The sequence below is a fragment of the Hevea brasiliensis genome, chromosome 17 (genome assembly GCF_030052815.1).
Source record: "Hevea brasiliensis isolate MT/VB/25A 57/8 chromosome 17, ASM3005281v1, whole genome shotgun sequence".
NCBI classification, from domain to species: Eukaryota; Viridiplantae; Streptophyta; class Magnoliopsida; order Malpighiales; family Euphorbiaceae; genus Hevea; species Hevea brasiliensis.
Window position 1 is genome coordinate 3,720,077 of NC_079509.1, and position 19,893 is coordinate 3,739,969.

General features: G+C 33.9%; 3 protein-coding genes and 1 pseudogene across 4 annotated transcripts; all 4 read right to left on the minus strand.

The window, feature by feature from the left end:
* Positions 1-4,589: 4,589 nt before the first annotated feature.
* LOC110658205 (UDP-glycosyltransferase 88B1-like) lies at positions 4,590-6,060 on the minus strand (annotated as a pseudogene).
* A 159-nt stretch (positions 6,061-6,219) lies between these two features.
* Positions 6,220-7,953, minus strand: LOC131175450 (UDP-glycosyltransferase 88A1-like). Its single transcript, XM_058139814.1, has one exon. The coding sequence runs from the start codon at positions 7,864-7,866 to the stop codon at positions 6,457-6,459; it is 1,410 nt and encodes a 469-aa protein (XP_057995797.1). The 5' UTR covers positions 7,867-7,953; the 3' UTR covers positions 6,220-6,456.
* Positions 7,954-8,464: 511 nt separating this feature from the next.
* Positions 8,465-13,208, minus strand: LOC110658207 (uncharacterized). 2 transcript variants are annotated; one of them, XR_009145660.1, is made up of 6 exons: positions 12,933-13,208; positions 11,626-11,716; positions 10,934-11,268; positions 10,550-10,664; positions 10,029-10,147; positions 8,465-8,883 (listed from the first exon to the last, which is right to left on the minus strand). XR_009145660.1 is itself a non-coding variant. In XM_058139816.1 (6 exons), the coding sequence occupies exons 3-6, from the start codon at positions 11,143-11,145 to the stop codon at positions 8,832-8,834; spliced, it is 453 nt and encodes a 150-aa protein (XP_057995799.1). In that variant the 5' UTR covers positions 11,146-11,268; positions 11,626-11,716; positions 12,933-13,200; the 3' UTR covers positions 8,465-8,831. The 2 variants fall into 2 exon arrangements, 1 of the variants encoding a protein (XP_057995799.1); XM_058139816.1 differs by having other exon boundaries at positions 10,979-11,268; positions 12,933-13,200.
* A 2,951-nt stretch (positions 13,209-16,159) lies between these two features.
* LOC110658203 (probable NADH dehydrogenase [ubiquinone] 1 alpha subcomplex subunit 5, mitochondrial) lies at positions 16,160-19,062 on the minus strand. The gene is made up of 2 exons (XM_021815718.2): positions 18,351-19,062; positions 16,160-16,585 (listed from the first exon to the last, which is right to left on the minus strand). Exons 1-2 carry the CDS (start codon positions 18,661-18,663, stop codon positions 16,413-16,415), a joined length of 486 nt encoding a protein of 161 aa, XP_021671410.2. The 5' UTR covers positions 18,664-19,062; the 3' UTR covers positions 16,160-16,412.
* Between the last annotated feature and the right edge of the window lie 831 nt (positions 19,063-19,893).

The window sequence follows — 19,893 nt, forward strand, 5'->3', positions numbered from 1 at the left end:
TATGGGTACATAGGTGTTGATCAAGATGGAATCTGTTCCTCTAAGTAAATAGGGATAAAATCCTATGTTCATTTAATTTTTCTTGATGTTTCAAGTTCCTGGTCATAACAGACAGATTTAATCAGAAAAGAATTTCTGATGATAAAATCTTTTAATCAAGAACTGGAATTAAAAGAGAACATAATATCCATAGCAAATGAAGTTTGACATAACCCATGACTCCAGCTTGAATTGGGATTTTATAACAGAGAGATTCTAGTGCATGGTAACATATGATTATAGGTTCATTTAAGGTAAACCTTATTATTAATTGGGTGGCCATGGCATGCTATGCTAGGTGTTAACCATGGTTTATGAGGTGCATAAAATGATTTAGAGAAATTATTTATAGTAAGAAATAGTTCTGATGATATTAAGAGTTGATATCATGTCTCATTGCCAATTAGTGATGAGCCTAGTAAGTCATACACATACATAAGTAATTACCAAATTAAATATGATTTAATTAATTAATTAAAGAGTTTAATTGATTAATTAAATAGGTTTAGTTTGCAATTAGATTGCAAAGTCTCTAGCATGGCTTGAAACCAAATCTAGATTATTTGATGTATAGTATAAGTTAAATTTATATTTAAAGTGTTTAAATATGAATTTAATTAATGAAAAATTAATTAATAGAGATTAATTAATTTATTTATATTTGATATAAATTGATTAGAAGAAGAGAAATAATTATTTTGGGTTGAGAACTCAAAATTGAGACACAGGGGTATTTTGGTCATTTCACAGAGTGATGGTGACACATGACATTACACATAAGCTTGTCAAATGTCTTTTAATCATATAAGATGATTAAAATTAATATTAAATATAGGTTTGACACTTGGCACAAATGTGATTGGGTCAATTAAACCTAGAACCAATCAGAGGGTGACATGTGGCAAGGGTTTTATGTGTTGACCTAGCTATATAAGTGTTGTTATGAAAAGAAAAAAAAAAACTACCAGCAGCTGATATCCTTGGTGCTGCCACCAAAGAAGCTCTCCCTTCTCTTCTTCTTCATCTCTCATCTATTCCAAGAGATTAGCAAACAATCTCTTGAATTAAAAATACTAGAAATCGTTTATAGTGTCTTGTTTACATCTTTAATATCTTAAAAGACAAAACTTGATTTTCTAATTAATAGAAAAAACTTTAGAAGCTGTTCAAGGGCTGCCATAGGTGAACTTGGTGTGGACAAGCTAGAGGGACAACATCTGGTGTCCTAAATACGCATCCCAAAAGTGTCAAACACACTGCAGTGCATCAAGAGGTTAGTGCACTTGTTCTTGATTTAATCTAGGGTTCTAAAATTAATCTGATTAATTCTAAAATCTTATATGGCAAATACAGATCCAAAAACATATTAAAAGAGTTTTTAATATGTTGTTTATCATTGAAATCAAATAGATAAAAATAAATATTGCATGATGCATGTGACCCTAGGTGAAAATTTTTTAATTCAATGGTATAAACTTGTGTTTTTTATGCTCCGCTCCTTCAAAAGTCTCTCCTGGAATGACCTTGCAATCCTTGCATAGAGCTCTATTCATCTTCCTGGTTAAGAGGAAGTTGATTTGGCTTCTATGTTGCCCACTTTTGAAAGTCACTAAATGTAACTCTCTTTTTATAAAGTAGGTATTTGCTAGTATTAAGTCGTATACCATAGCAAAATCCAGAATGCTTTTTCCCTCCTTATTTCGACTGCCAAAATCAAAACCTCCATAAACATTCTCATAACATTGTCTATCACTTCTTACATGTCCATTCAAATCTCCACCAATGAAAACATTCTCTTCATTCGATATGCTTTGCATTAAATTATCCATATCTTCCCAAAACTTTTGTTTACTCTCACTATCTAGTCCTATTTATGGGGCATAAGCACTAACTATATTTAATATTTCTCCTTCTAGTACTAGCTTTACTAATATAATTCTATCTCCTATTCTTTTCACAGCTATTACTGTATCTTTCAATGTATTGTCTATAATTATGTCCACTCCATTCTTGTTTCTCTCATTTCCGGTAAACTACAGTTTGTACAATGAATTACCCACTTCCTTACTTTCCTCTCCTACCCATTTAGTCTCCTGAATGCAAGCAATATTCACCCTTCTCCTTTCCAAGGTATCCACAAGCTCCATTAATTTTCCTGTGATCCAACATTCCAAGTACTAACCCTGATCCTCTTCCTATCCTGCTCCTTCCTAATTGGTCTCTTTCTATAATATCTTCTATTGTTTTCTATGTCTATCTTGTGTTCTGTTTCACTATCTGTTCTATGGACTAATTTCTTTACCCACACCCGTCCATGATGTAGGAACTTTTGCTCACTTAACACCACACCCGGGCGCCGGCATGGTGCATCGCTTTCGGTGAACGCCCTACACCCTTGCATATTTTTCACTACACCCGGGCTCCGATGTAGCGCGTCGTTAGTAGAAGACGCCCTAACGTTTCTATCATTTGAATTCATATCATAAGGTATGACGAAATTTTTACGCTGGTTGTCACCTACCGCAACCCTCCTCCTTTATCCGGGCTTGGGACTGGCTAAGCGCAAACTATTTAGGTGGAGTTCACATATACCGGCTGTATTTTTAATAATTTAGTGCACATATATAGACAATTTTTAATAATTTATTTTCAATTTTGAATATTTATAAATTGAATTGGAAATAAAATATTAAACCAATTTTCTTTAAAAAAATTAAATAATATTTTTATAAAAAATTGCATTAATATTAATTTTTTTTTATGAAATTAATTGTAATTTATAAATTTAAGTCATTATTAAAATTATAAACTTTCAAATTACAAAAAAAACCACATTCATTAATAAAGTATTCAAATAACGAAAGTAGGTTCAATGGGCAATTATGGAATTTAGATTGAGTGCGACAAATTAGTGTTGGGTATACCAAACCCACACAATTTCTTAGGCTACTAAAAAACTGGAATAAAGTAATCAATAATTAAATTTATTAATAAATTTTAATTTAATAATATTAAAATCAATTTCAGAGTTATAAATAAAAACATTAAATTAAAATCTCAATTAAAACTAAATAAATTAAAAAAAAAATTAAACTTTGAATCAAAATTTTATGATTTGATCAGTGGTAAGAACATTTTTTTTTTATGTTCACCCATTCAGTTGATGGAAAGAAACATCAAAATAAGACTGCTTGGAATAGACAAATTCTCAAGGACAATTTTGAAGATAATGAAATCTCCAACGTTCTTTCCATCCCTGTGCATTTGTTTGGGCAACGAGACAAATTAGTTTGGCACTATGATCGTTTTGGGCCTTATTCGGTTAAGTCTGGATACTGTATTGCACGAAAAATTCATCATGATAAGCTAGAGAACAAGAGAGGAGCTCCAAGTCCAAATGCCCATATTCATAATGTTGCTTTCTGAAAAAAAAAAAAAAAAAAAATATATATATATATATATATATATATATATATATATATATATATATATATATATATATATGAAGATTACCGATGCCAAGTAAATTATCTATATTTTTATAGAGTATTCTTTCGGAGAATATCCCAACTCGAGAACTTATTCAACAAAGAATTCCTCGTGTTGACAGCTCTTGTAAGTTCTGCGGGCAAATAGAATCAACCCACCATGTTTTCTTTGGGTGTCCAAAAGCTGCATCCGTCTGGATCCATTCTCCCCTGCGTCTTCGGTCAACTTATATTCAGGGTAGCTCAATGGCCGATTGCTGGACTCGCCTTGAAGCTGATCTCTCAAATCATGCCAAAGGAAGAGAATTTCTGGTGCAAGTGTGTTTATCATGTGGCAGATTTGGAAGTGTCGAAATGAGTTGTTTCAATAATCAAAACAGAAGCTTCCAAGATGTTTTGAATATGGCAGACAAGCATTTCAATGAATTTAACAATTCTTCAGAGCAGATTTTACATCACCCCAGTAGCACAACACCAGTGGAGGACTCCTCCTGATGGAGTTATAAAAATTAATTTTGATGCAGGGGTAGATGCAAAGGCAAGGCAAGACTCAATAGCAGCATTATGTCTAAATCACATTGGCAAAATTCTTGGTTGGAAAGCCAAAATTGTTAAGAGGAATCTATTCTCCTTTGGTGTTGGAAGCATTAGCATGTAGAGAAGCTATTCTGTTAGCTAAATCAAATGGCTTCAACAATATCATTCTTGAAGGAGATTCAGATATTGTTATCAAGTCCTTCATGGAGGTCCTTGTCCCTAAGAAATTCATGGTACTGGTAACGATATCAAACGATTAGCAGATCGTTTCTCCTCTGTTAGTTTTTCTTTTGTCAAAAGGTTATGTAATATGGCTACTCATGGAATTACCTCTAATATGCTGCATAATATCTCTTTTAAATGCAATCCCTGACCCAATTTTCACATGTACTCTTCACTTTACCTACTTGATGTTAAATGAATTTTCTTCTTTCAAAAAAATATATATATATATATATATTTGAATATTATTGATAAGAAATTTAAATAAAATTGAAAATAAGAAAAAAAAAAAATTTTAGGCATGCTTAAATGAGTGAGCCAACTACACCAAGGCAGCGAGAGGCGGCCCACCCTCTTTTGATTGCGGCCCTTGCATTATCTCTCATCTTCATCACCTTCTCTCTAGTCTTCTTCCGTTCCTCGCAGAACATCAACTCAGTTACTCGCTCCTTCAACTCGTTTGAACTCACATATCCTTCTCTCGACTCGGCCAAGGGCAGAGCGACCATTTCTTTAACCAGAAAAGCTCTATTCAGTTTTTGTTCCGCATTCAGTGGCCAATCCAGCATGGGCACTCCAGCACAAATGGCCTCTAGGATCGAATTCCACCCGCAAGGAGTTACAAACGCGCCTAATGAGTCATGACTCAGTACTTCAACCTGTGGTGCCCATGACTTTACAACGATCCCCCTATCTTTGGTCCTCTCCAAGAACCCTTCCGGCAGGAATGAATCCAAACTTGGCTCACCTGTTTGTAGGCAGCGCTGGGTCTGGCCATTCGGTGGCAGCTGTGGTGGCCGCACCACCCATAAGAATCGAGCACCGCTTGTTTCCAACCCACTGGCCATTTCTTTCAACTGCTTGGCTCAGAATTTTCCCATGCTACCAAAACTCAAAAACACGACACTTCGACTTGGTTGCAGGTCCAGCCAACTAAGGCAAAATTGTTTAACTAAGGCAAAAGTGTTTATCTTCAGCACCTTCACTTCCGTCGTTGCTCCGTGTTAGTGGCCCTAGGCAGTATACAGGAGGCAAGGGCTCGCCTTGTGTGCATTGATTATCTAGTATTGCTTTGAGAGCCCTTTGCTCCAGGGATTCAAAAGTGTTGATGATGAGTCCTGCAGATTTTGGCATCTGGATAGCAGTGTCTTTGAAATACAGATAAACTTTGCTATTTCGATCGAGCATTAGCATTGGCATGTTATAAGTTGGTAAGGATGGGAGCCCAGGGACATCAATAGCAAATCAAGATCTTTCAAACTCTTTGTAGTAGTGTTATGAATGGTAGGCAAGTAAAGAAGAGCAGCAAGGCCACTGGCAGACCAGGGGAGGAAATAGTAGGTGGGGATGTTAAGGCTAGTGGAGACTTCAAAAGCGGCGTTACAAAAGAAATCAAGAACAAAAGCTTTGATGAGCTTGGACTTTGAGAGGGAAAGTAGGGCTTGGTGCAGATTGGGATTATTGAAGCGAGTGAACTCGAAGGTTAGGGAAGGGATGTATAGGGAAGAGTCCAGAGGGAGAGAGATGGAGGGAAGGTGGAGGAAGGTGATGTAAGGGTTGGCGGTGGAGACTGTGTCTATGAACAAAGCAGTGGAGACAACTAAAAATGGTGGGATGGAGATTACAATGGTGACAGAGAAACAAGGGTGATGAGCCAGTATGAGTCTAGCCAATTCTATCATGGGAACTATATGGCCCCTTCCTGCTGATGGCTACAGAATTATAGTGTCTTCCATATTGTAAATCAATTTACAATCGATAAGAGAAGGAGATGATTGATAGAGAATTCCTTTGAGAAAGCCTTATTAACTGGCAGTTGAGTTTCACTATAAATTCCACCACTTTGTCGTTTTAAATTATTGGTGAGGGAGTCAATCATAGAGAGACTTTCAAATAAATTAATATTTAATAATCAAAACTTATAGTATGGATTTTGAGCTAAAAATATCAGGTCATTTTCATACATATACTGTAGCCATACATACAAATAGAACTAGTCAACTTTTCAAGTGCGATGCCCACATATAGGAAGGATGAAAAGAACCTCTCCTTTGCTGGATGAGTTTTCTCTTCTTATTCATTTATCACACGCAAAAACACACCATCCAAGCAAGTAACATTTTAAAAAAAAAAATTATGTACACAGTAAAGCAGAGCAGACGCACTCAACTCATTTACGTTTCCATGACTCCACCAGTTTGGACAATGCAACACGAGATGAACCACCCTCGCTCACTGCTGCCTTGGCTCCGTTTTTCATGGCAATGGTTCGCTCCCTAACTGAATTACCTGCCTCCGAGTCCATCAATTCACTGACTCGCTTCTCCACCTCTGTTGCAGTTACAAACCCGTTCTCTGATTCCTTCATTGGCAAAGCAATTTTAATTTCTTCCACCAGCAACACCCTATTGAACCTTTGCTCTGCATACAGCGGCCATGCCACCATTGGCACTCCTGCACACACCGCCTCAAGCACTGAGTTCCACCCACAGTGAGTCACAAACCCGCCCACCGAGTTGTGATTCAATATTGCTACCTGTGGAGCCCATGACTTCACCACAAATCCTCTCTCCCTGGTACGATCCAAGAAACCATCAGGGAGCAATGATTCCAAATCTGGATCTGCCTGGGGTGAGATGGCTAAGCTGTGGTTATTAGATGGCGGATTACGCACCACCCACAAGAACCTCTGTCCACTTCTCTCCAACCCAATAGCTATTTCTCTTAATTGTTCCTTTGAGAACAACCCCAAGCTACCAAAACACAAAAAAACAACACTTCGACTTAGTTGAGAATCAAGCCAGGTTAAACACTCTGGCACACTATCATTTCTATTCTTGGTCACTATTAAGGGTCCGATACAGTGAACAAATTGTGTGGTACTATTGGGCACACATGATCCATCCGATATTGCCTTTACAGCTCTGGCCTCAAGCAATTCAAAGGTGTTTACGATAATTCCCGCAGATTTGGGAAGGCAGGTAGTGAACTCTAAAAGGTATTCATAGGCCTTATCGTAGCGATCAAGCATTGGCTTTGGCATGTCAGTGGACAGTACTGGTGGAGCACCCGGAGCATGGAGAAAAGTGTCAAGATCTTTGAAACTTTTGGTAGTATTGTCATGAATGGTCGGAAGATAAAGGAAAAGAGCAAGACACGCAGCACCGGAAGTAAAGAAGAAATAACCAGGGACGTTGAGTTCAGAGGCAACAGAGAGAGAAGCAGCACAGAAGAAATCCATAATTACGGCGTTAATGGAGTGGCTTTTGGAGATGGACAGAAGGGCTTGGCGGACATGAGGCTTGCTGAGCCGGAGGACCTCAAAGGTGAGCGTTTCATGATGAGTGATTGTCGTGGGAGGGAGGGTGATGGTGGGAAGATGGTGGAAGTAGATTGAAGGAATGGTGGCAGCCACTTCAGCAATATAAGGGGCAGTGGAGCCTGCACTGTAAGGTGCAGCAGTAATGAAGATGTGAATGGAAAGGGAAGGTCGGTAGGAGAGTATAAGCTTGCCTAACTCTACCATAGATATCAAGTGGCCTATAGCCGGTGATGGGTAGAGAACTACAACCTCATCCATGGCTATTGGTTGTGTTTCCTCAGTCTCTGCGAGAATGTGGGAGGGGCAGAGAGAGAGAGAGAGAGAGAGACTTTGAGAGGGTATGGGGTAAAGTGAAATTATGGGGAAAATGGCTAATGATGCTGGAGAATGCGTGATGATCCAACCAAAATTTTTAATGATTTGCTCAGCGATCGCTATCAAACATAGTTTTGTTTTCTGTCTTGTATTCTTCTCCATTTGTACTTACTTAAATCACGACGTAGGCTTGCTTTAAAAGAAAAAAAAGGTTTTGCACTACGTTCAAAAAAAAAAAGAATAAACCAACCACGCTAAGGGCTAATCTTCCAGCAAAAAATAATAACAATGGCTAATTTTACAATAGAGTCCCATGTAGCTCTGAGAGAGACAGAATATTATTTTATGTGCTTGCAACACAAGGAAATTCAGGTCAATAATGACTCCTTTGTTATTATATTTCTACTTTGTAAATTATTTTATGCTATTTATCAAAGCGAGGAAAGGAAGCTAAATCTGCTTAAATTAGAAAAGGCTATAAATTTTTTTTTTTTTGGTATTTCTTTCTTAAAAAGTAAAAAATTTGTGCAAAATATAATAATTGAAAAAAAAAATTGGAGCCTCTGTATCTTATGGGGAGTTATAAGAAGAATGACTATAATGCGAACTCCATCATTTTTAGATACACAATCTTGTTTTCTTACAGAAATGGGATTTCTTAAATCCTAATGATGGAATATACAACAGAACCATACGTCTTCGAGTCCTCAAAAGAAAAGGATAGGCTGGCACAGCATATTGTTAAGTAGATCCATCGTTGCACAGAGGAAAAGGATTGACTATTGCAATTCCATAACATTTCAAAATTGTATCCGCGAAGTATGCAAGTCCACTGACCTTCAGGGTCAAATTTTCAGGCTTCGTTTGAGTGTATAGCCAGATTACAGCAACTGAATTCTACTCGCGAACTAGGCTATGCTCCTTATATATTGATCAAGAGAGGTATTGAACAACTCACACCTATACAAAGCAAATACAAGTGCATCCGGTAAAAAATTAGCTTACAGCTTGGGAATCTTAAACAAGGCCAGTGTCTGATGTAAGTAACAGCTTAATAAAAGATCAAAAGGAGCTACAAGAAAAAAAATTCCAATAAAATTTTCCCTATTCTACCATCTTACCACTTGAACAAGTGGCCAAGGGAACCCAGTCATATTCCTTCTAAAGTATATGCATCTAATAAAGATGCATAACATCCAGCAGTAATACAATTTACAAACAATGGTTTTCACTTCACTTCAGATCCAACAAGCACTGGGAAAGAGAAAAGAAGCAAGGAAAGGCCCAAAAACTCACCCCACATGACGTTATTTACTAGCAACTACAACTAAATCTTATACATCAACATAAAGTCATAAACTACATGAACCAACCTTGAAATCATAAGATTCAGCATATTTTACCAGATCACATCCTACTCTTTGTCAAGCCCAGTTTTGTTTCTCAAGCCAGGAACAAATTTTTGCTGATTTCTTTATTATTTGATTAACAGAGTTGTAGTCAGATTCTGAGATTCACATTTTAAAAACTCATTATTCTGAGAAAATGACTAGTGTAGTTGATCCAGTATCATTAAATAGGGTGTACAAATAAATTATCATGGCACAAGCCATCAATGCCTGGTTAAACACCTCAACTCCTCAAGATTATTTAAGTCAACAGTTAATCTTGATATTAAGTAACAAAACATAGAAGCATCCAAATTTAGATTAATAACGTGTCTTTTCATAATTCACTTAACTGAACAAATCATAAGGTGTGCCTATATTGGTAGCCAGCAGGAGTGTTCATAAATTATTTCAGCACCAGCTTGAGCTTGAGCTTGAGCTTGAATAAAATATTCAAACCAAGCCCATGAAGATTGGTTTGAGAATAATCCAATCAGACTGAACCAAGGTTCGCAATAACCAAATCAAATTTAAAGTTATTTTTTCAGGTTTTTGGAGGAAAAGATCCATTCACAGGTTTTAGGATATAAAGACATTTTATATTTACTGAGTTTAAGCCCCACCACAATGAGGTCTTAAGAGAAAAAAATACTAACATTTCTGCATGAAGTGGCTTCTATTATTTAGTTCAAAATGATAAAAAAATACATTTGTTACCTGATAGGAGTTCCAGGAGCATAGAGGGGGTTTTTGACAACATATTCAACATACAAGTTGTGAATGTACTTTAGGGATTCACGTAGATCACCGGTCCAGGGATGAGTAACCAAAATAATCTGCACACATGTTAAATAAACATATAAAACAACTCCACATAAAGCAATATATAGAGGCAAACTCACAATCAAATAGCAAATATATACAGAAAAGTTGCCCTCTACTGGTAGTAATTTGAAAATTTTTAAGCACAAACTCAAGTATGCTTCAACAGTATTAGTTCTTGTACTATCAAACTGAAGGCCATTTTTCACCAAGTACTATAATGCTTGGCCATATGAATAAGGTCAAAAGAAGAGTATGCAACAAGGAGTCAAAGCCTCAAAAGGGATAAAACTGATACAACCTTAAAAACTGTGGTCATAATCCTTGATTTGTCCATTCTATCTGACTCAGATCTGTATGCTCATTGCACTTCATGATTTCATTAACAACAAAGCATATCAAGAACACAAGCTAACCTTTATCCCACAAGGACTTTCCATGAAACTAAGTTTGTAAGTATTTGTGCGAAAGCTGTGGAATGAACGAACTTGGCCAGGCAACTGAGGCATTCCAAGGTTTCCTTTCTCTGCACTGCACCCAAACAAGAACTCCAGATAAGTGAATTAAGACAAAATAAATGGTTCAAATAGCAGACCTAACTTGTGCACTACTTCCACTATGAAATGTCCCTAGCACAAAACTTGTTAATGGTTATAAGTCAATCTCAAATGTAGCAATTTGTTTCTTCAATCAAAATTAGGAAATTTAATCAGTAACCTAATTAGCAACGGAGCACCAAGATCAGATACAATTAACATTCAATGACTCCAAAATCAAGCAGCAACCAAATCTACACAGACCTCCAAAAAAGAAAGCATCCAAGATATGAAATATGGTTGGATTACAAATAGAAACTAAGCCTCGTGGGATCCATCCTGGCAGTTAGCGACTTGCGAGAAAAAAGAAGACCAAACATAAGCTCATGGTCCTGCTGCGCATTGAGGGTATGAAGTGGGCGAATCCACTCCCTGTAAAGCAAGCACACCCCACTCCTATTGAACACATACATCATGTGCGCATTGTTCCCTGACGCTGTTGGTGCTGGTGGCAATGGACTGATATCTGATCCTCCAAAAAATTACATACTTTTATCTTCCCAGATGAAATAGACTTCAAAAAATGTATAGCCCAATCCCTAGGCAATCAAAATTAGGATGAATCTAATCATTCATATAAGTACATAATAAATCTTAAATTCAATTGATTAAGACTAAAATCTGACTATAATTCAGTTCATAAAGGAGATGGAAATTACAGAGACCTGATGCTAGAGTTGTGAGAGTTATATGATTAGAGATTACATCATAATGATCCGTTTGATTGGGAAAACGAAGGAAATGACAACCAAATCAAAGGCTTTGAGTCATCTAAATTTTCCGTTTTTTAAGATTTTGGCGGGTAAGGTTTAAGGAATTTCCTCAATTGAGATTTGTTGGTGGCAAAACTGAGGTTCGTAAACAAGAAAGAAAGCGTAGAGGATAGAAAGACATACCTGTGCGCCGGAGTAGCCACTAGCCAGGCGAGTGAGTAAGAGAGCACAAGCATAGAAGACGAAAGGAAAGGGAACGGAGCTGGCCCAAGTTCTGCATGAGAGTAATGTAATACATGCATCAGCTAATACAAATATACAATTGAAACTAGAACTAAAATTAGAACTTGAAGTTATGAAGATATGCTAACAAAAACTCCAGGGCTCATTTATGAAACTCAGCTACCTAATCAACAAGATTTAGCATTTCATGCATGTTATACATCCAATCTAAAAAAATTTACAAGATGTCATTAAGGCAATTATTGGAGAAATGATAAAAGAAACTATGGCACTTAAGATATCAAAAGTGTGATAGCGATGGGCCTGGTGCACGTCACTATTGTTGTCATAGTGACCATATGATTAAGTTATAGAGATTGTTGTGTTGACAGTGGTTGCCAGATTGATGCAAGGCCAATGGCAGAGGAGTGAAAATTGCATCAAAGTGGAGGTCATGATGAATAGAAAGGTGAAAATGAAATTTCTTATAGATGAGTATATACTATATAGGAAGAAACAGAAAAATTCTCAAAATATCCACTCTTGCAGCAAAGAATAATTCTCGTAACCCATTCATTCGTCATCATTGAACTAAAAGTAACATAACCCTAATGCTGGAAAATAATAATAATAATAATAATAATAATCATTGAATAGAATTTGGGAGAGTGATACTGCAAACTGCACAAGGCACAACTTCTATTCATTTCAGAAATCATCAACCATGCAGTAGTTTAATTACGCAACCATACAGCCCTAATAATTTAAACCAATTTAAAACAGAAATTGAATTCTACTCGCATATACAGTCAAGGGATTTTCCATTTATTTAATGAAAAATCTAAACAAACGTATTCTCTCTTAGAAAAACAAGAAACCAAATCTAATCAGTAGTCAAATGTACTAAGCCTTTGCGTAAGTAAGCTTTAGCCATTGAAGGATCCCACTCAATTGCTCTGTTTGCATCAGCAACGGCCTCTAAATATCATAGGAAGAAATTAGACATCCTTTTTTCTTATCCGATCAGAACAATACAATAGCACAAGTTTTTCTATGCATAATTACAAAAACTGACAACATCCAATGTGAATTTCAAACTGAAACAAGAATTGAAAATTGTCCCAAACAACGCCTAAGTACTCTTGAAGGATATCAATTTGACAAGTATCACAGTTAAGCAATTGAGTTCAATGCCAAAGTTTTCAAATCACCAAGAAAACAGTTGAATATAGTAACAAACACGAAGAAAAACAATAAAAAAAAAATACCGGTTAGATTGTTCAGTTTGATATTGGCCTGAGCACGATCAGCGTAGAGCCGGCGTTGCTGGGGTTAAGGGCGATGGCCTGCGTTAAGAGGTTGGCCGCCAGCTCGAAGTGATCGTCGACGAAAGCCTCCTTTTCCTTCATTCCGAGATCGGACGCCATTGGAGATACAGAGAAGGGAACAACTCTATAAACAAGAGAAGCTGTCGATAGTATAATCTGCGAGACAACGGGCAGTCTGTGCTGTGCCCGTCGCAGAAGGGATGTTTGGGTTGGCTTATGATCAGTTAAACCTGTAAACAGTCACAAGTGTTTAGTTTATAATTTAAAAAGAATTACTTAAAATAAGTTAAAATATAACTTTTTTTTTATAACTATACTTTTCTAAGTAAAAATGGTATATTATAAGTTATTTTTAAATATCTTTTAAGTAAATATTTAAAATTTAGAAAGTGTTTTGTTTCATTGATAAATTAATATTTAATTTAATTTATAAATTAAAAATTCCATTTTAAATAAGTTAAAAGTATAGTACGTATATTTATGATTTTTTTATTTATTTTAAAATTATTTTTAATAAAATTTTATATTATTTAATAATTTTTAATACTATTCTCATTTTAATAATTATAATACTCAATTATATATTTTTTTATTATTTTAATAAATTAAATTATTTTTCAATATATTTTAATTAAATATTTAAACTATTTAAAATTAATTTTAATTGTTTTTACTAAATAATTAATTAAATTATTTTTAAATTAACTTATAAATTAAAAAAAATATTTTAAGTTAAAAATAAATAATCAAGATAAACACCTCCTCATTTTTAATTAGTTTTATTAAACTCTTTAACTTATGAGTTGAGAAACATATTTTAAGTTAAAATTTAAAGGTAATCAGTTGAATCAAACACTTATTATTAAGTATGTTTCATTATCGCTTACTAAATTAGTATTTTAAATATATTTATAAGAGATTATTAATTATTTTTATATTTAATGAAACATATTTAATTTAAAAAATTTTAAATTAATTAAATATTTTAAAATATATTTTCATAATTTTTTTTAAAATAATAATTAATTTTAATGAATTCTTGATTATAAAAATTAAAAAGAAAAGCATTCAACAATTCAATATCAATAATTCTTACAATAAAAATGAAAACAATATTAATCATAAGCCAAAATCATCCCTTTTTTTCTTGTTAAAATGTCATTAAAATTTTGATTTGCATTATGAAATAATGATGTAATATTGAAGTTTAAATTCTTTTCTATTATATTTTATTTTATATGATTGTTAATGCAAAAAATATACAAGTGATTAAAAATAAATTGCGTGCATTAAAAAAAATAAATGTGTGATTAAATAAATATAATTTCATTTATTAATTCTTAAAATAAGAAAAAAGATGAGCTGGGGATCCATTCTTTGCTTGGATGGCAGTACAATTGGGAGATTCAAGCTCTTGATTAAGCCAAATAGAACATATGTTTCCTTTCATTTAATTTTTTTCCCTGTGTTTTGTGAATAAGAATCCCTGCCTGTTATTCTTATTCGTTCTTTTCAAGGAAGATGAAACCTATTGATCTCATTTCTTTGTCTAAGCAGACCACAGAAAATTTTCCAGGGTGCTATGGTGATGACCACTGCACCAATGGAAAATTCCATGATAATAACAATGATCCACAAAACAATTTCCTGCAAGGGTCGCCATTTCTGAAAAATCTAATCGTTAAGTGGACCCGTTTTCCATTTAAATGAGCATGCAGTTCATATTATATTGGAAACTTATTGGAGTCCTGCATACAACAATGTAATCAATTGACTGAAATAGATGTTTTATTTATCAAAAATTCTTACCTAACTCAGCGTATTTTTTAATTTATATATTTAATTAATAATAAATTAATATATCATATGTACGCCAATACTTTAGATAAAATGCCATATAGAGATATTATTTCATGGATTGAAATTTTCATTAATCTTATTTAAACCTGATAATTATAAATTTAAAATATAAAATATATAATAAAATTTACCTATTAAATATAAAAATCTAATATTAAAAAAACATATTTATGCTTCTTCAATGGTTCAAGTCTAACCAAATTTTGGGTAGCTCTTTGATTGATTTCGTTTGATTCTTCAGAGGCACGTAAACTTTTTAGCTACACGGATAAAGGTGATAGTGTTTTGGGACCCCGGTGATTTCTTCTTCTGTACAAAGCTGGGATGTGGAGTCGGGCTTTGCGGCTCTGCAAGGATATGATAGAATCTGATGTTTCTCCAAAGGACCAAAAAAAAAAAAAAAAAAAAAAAGAGTTTACTGTTGCAAAAGCTTCAGCGGCGTCTGTTCTCTTAGTTTGAACCAATTCCTCTTTTTCAGTAAAAGTGTGTATTCATGCTTATTTTTTGCGAAGTCATCATTCTTAAGAGCATCCCATGCACAATGTTGACCCTATGTTGCTGAAACAGCCCATCACAGTGGCATCATGTTATCTGAAACAAGAGTAGGGTTAAAGTAGTTTAGATGGTCACCAAGTTAAGACTTCAGGCTTCAAATCCCGGTAAGAGTTCTTGAAAAAGATACGAGGCCACTCTTCAGGCGTCAGCCCCTGGCTCTTTCGTTATACCAAAGCTCACGAGCTGTAGCCCCAATTAATTGTGCTTAGAGGCTATAGGCACCCCATCGCTTATGCGTTTCAATTCAAATTACTTGCGATAATTTATTTGCAGTAGTAAACTGGTCCACCACAGGTCTGATGTTTTTAATTTCTAGCTTGTAAAATCCACATCCTATATGCACTTCAGAATGCTTTCCAACAGTTTATATGTAAAACGTGGCCAAGGTGTGCCATATCCCCCTAGCCACGGCCAAAATTCCCAGATTTCAAGATTTCGCATTCCTGCAATGGAGCAATACAGGCTATACTGCCCAAATAGAACTCTCATTGCACCACGTTTCTCGTCTCATCCCACTGAAAAAATGTTTTCTTTAATGTTTTTCCGCATTTGTTATTCAGCTAAAGTTTTGAAAGAATATTTGAGAGGAACATCAATTGTTTCATTCCACTACAATAATCATTACCTTCCAATTCAAAGAATCAACATATTCTGAAGTTGACAAGTACCATAAAGTTGGCCCATTGAAGGAGCACCTGAGATCCTGCCACATGAAACACGGTTAGTTTTAAGAGGCACAACTGCACAAGAAATGCAAAACCGACTTCTTCTTTTTCTTCGCAAGTTATTTTAACAGGAAAGCAAGAATGAGATTTGATAAATAAACTTTCGGTAACATCTGCTCAAGTCAGGATTATTCACTGAATGGTTTTGGCTATTCAATCTGGTAAATAGGAATTACAAGTGAACAAAAACAATAAACCAAAAACAAAGAGATCGATGGAACTCTGAAACTCAATGTTCCTCAAATTGAGTGTACCCCAAGAGTTACTCCTTTAACTCTGACTAAACAGAGGTGACTGCAGGTGCGCCATTTTTGGACTGCACAGCCTCCAATGTCTTGTAGAACTCCTCAGGAACAGGACCAGGTCGATGCAAAGGAACATGCTTCGGAACTGGCGCATCATTTTCTATAACTTCGCACTCATAGTCATCAGGAACACCCCAAGGATCCCACTCTGCAACACAGCACAATTAAAAAGAATTCAGATATTTTCACAAATTAGTTGAAGATTAGCACCTGTGACACTTCAAACTCTCAATATTCTAAATGATCTGAAATTTAAGCTGGTGCCAAGAGAACTGCTGTGCAGATATTCTCGCCACATAATGACAGTGTAGAAAACAAATCAATTGATATTTGCCCCAATTGAGTTGAAAATTTAATATCACATCAAAGATTAAACAAAATTTCAATAATTAACTGAAACTTTATAATATCATAAACAGCACAAGTTAAAAATTAATGACCTTGCCCTCGCCAGTCCATTGTTCTTCACAATCAAACTTCATTCGGTGCTACCTCCCAATGCTAAGATAGAAAGAAATGAACAGAATTTTTCCAGCTAATTATTTGACCAAAAGATGGGTGGAACTCTCACCAACTGTTAACCAGCACAAAGTAAAAATGCAAGGAGACATGACAGGAAAATCACGATAGATTAAAGTATCATATTGATTATGCTTCCTCACAGACGAAATCAACTTAGAAATTCTCCCCTTATTCACAGAAGAAAGTGAGTCTAAACTAGGTGGCAAATGGCAATGTTATCCCCAGGCCTAGAAAACTGAAGTAATTTTTTTGAAAAAGTTTTCTAAGAAAAATGAAAAAAGAGTTATATGTATACCAGTTTTCTAAATAAAGAACTTAAAAACTAACTTTCCAGTTTTTCAAAAATATTTTTAAATTGTTTTCCACTATTTCTTTATAACAAAACAAGAAGTTATGTTTTCCAACCCTTTTCCAAACAATACTTTTCTATAATTAAAATTACACAATAATTTTTCATAATTAAAATTAAATAATCAATTTTAAAAATTTTATTTATAATTATCAAAATTAATTATATTATTATAAAATAAATGAATAACACATGCTAAAGTAATTATAATAATAAAATAAATTTTAAATATATTATCTAATAATTTGTTTCTTTTACTTAACAATTTTTAAATTTTTTAAATAAAAAATTATTTTTTATTATTTTTCATATTTTCTCTTGTTCTCCATGAAAAATAGAAACTAGAGTTTCTTAACTCCATATTTAGATTAAGTACAGCGTGATTTATTAACGTATCCTATCATATAGTATTATATTGTATGTTATGATTTTTATTGTTAATATATTTAAAAAGATAAAATGATACGTGATTATTTACTAAAATATCTTTATTATTATTTTAAATGTATCAATATTTAAAAATATTTAATTAAATAAAATATTAATTTATAAATAATATTATAATAATAATAATTAAAGATACATTTTATATTTTTAATTAATTATTAAATATATCTTATAAATTTACTTATAAGACTGAAACTATAAAATTAAAATTTTATAAATTGTGCAGGATAAAATGAAAAACAAAAATTCTAAACATGCAAAATGATTTTGAAAAGCTATGGTAATCCCTAAACCATAACATAACCAGTGTAAAAAAATGAAAAAGAGAAACAGAAAACTCATAAGGAAACAAGCCCTAAGCCTCCCTACTCATTTGGAAAGGGAAGAGCCTCATCAACTTAGAATAAGCTTAGCGCAATAGCAAAATTGCTAATTTCGATGATAGGAAGTCTTCTAATATTGGACCTTTCCTTGAAGAATGTGAGTTTTCTTTTCCCCCCTATAATTTCAAGCAGAAATTTACGCTATTTTCTCCAGCAGAGCAAAGAATCAATGACACACAAAGAAGGAGAATTAGAGTATAAGGTGTACGAACCGATCATTTTCTCGATGAGCTTGAGCTCGTCCTGGGCCTCCTCGATGAGCTCCTCGACCTGGCCGCAACCCATTTTTTTCTCGATCATTTCCCAATCCTCTTCCTCTTGGCATACCTTTAACCTATGCGTCGTGAAGCTCTCCACCGCCTTACGGTACCCTTCGTCCTCAGGGACCGCCTGAATCTCCTTTAGGGTTTTGGTGTACAGATTGATCAATACCTGCCTAGCGTTCGGGACCACATCAAGACCCACAATCCCCGTTGTCTGCTTCACCTTGGCCATCAATGGCCGTCCAATCACCCGAAGAAACATTGCTAAGGTGAATCTCTCTGTAGATCACTTCTTCTGAACTTTTTCGATCTTCTTCTCGGGGAGCTCTCTCGCTGCGTTCTTTCCAGTGTGGAGAGAAATGGGGAGTGATCGCTGATGGTTGGGTTGTTATTCCCTCGAATTACAATCAATATTGGCGAAATCTTAACCGTCTATCTCATCTGAACTTGTGATGTCTGCAATGGGACCTATAGATGGACGATCGAGATCTGCATGTTCAAGAATATGTGCATGTGCACGGCCTTTGTTGTACTAGCCATTGGGCTTTTGATCCGTAGGCTGAGGCTCACTGATCATATTAGTTATGGACCTGGTGTCGTATAATCTGTGGGTTCGGATTTCATTGTGGGATGGAGTGATCATTTAAGGCCATAATGGGATTTAGAGAGATTATTATATCAATTAATTTAGTTTCCAAATCAGTTATATATTCTAATTATGGATTTATGACATATTTTTATTTTATATTTATTTTTAATAATATTGTGACGCATTTGAGTTATATAATCTTTTTTTTTCTTTTAAATGTGAATCATATAATTATTTTTTCTTACTTAAGTTCAGTAATATTTTAGATCAAATTAAACACATTAAGCTTAATTTTTTAATGATTTTCAGCACAATATTTTTTACGTTAACTTAATTTATTTAGCACAACTAAATTTAAAATCACTGTGCTTTGTTTGCACGGGAAAAAGGATCTCATTACTGTGTTTAATAAGGGTAGAATTGTAAAATTCTAAATAAATAAATAAATAAATAACTCAATAAATAATAATTTTTTAAAAAATTTTAAAGTATGCTAAGTGCAGCGATATAGAATTTAAGTCTCTTTTTATTAATTACTAATTTTTAATTAAATATGCATTATACGTTTTCTATATTTATTGTATATATTTGTAATTTAATATTTTTACATATTTATCTTTTTATTAATTTTTTATATGATATAATATTATTATAATACATTAGTTATTATTATGATTATATAGTAATTTTTCACTTTTTGTGATATATATATATACTTCTTATTTTCATATTAAGTATATAAAAATGAAAGTATAACAATGAAAATAAAAATTATAATGACAAAATTTGTAATAAAAAATTTTATTATTATAATATAATTTTATAGTTATAAGGGATTTATAAATATATAAATTTAACTATTTATTATTTTATTAGTTCATGAGTGTTAAGTTTATCAATACT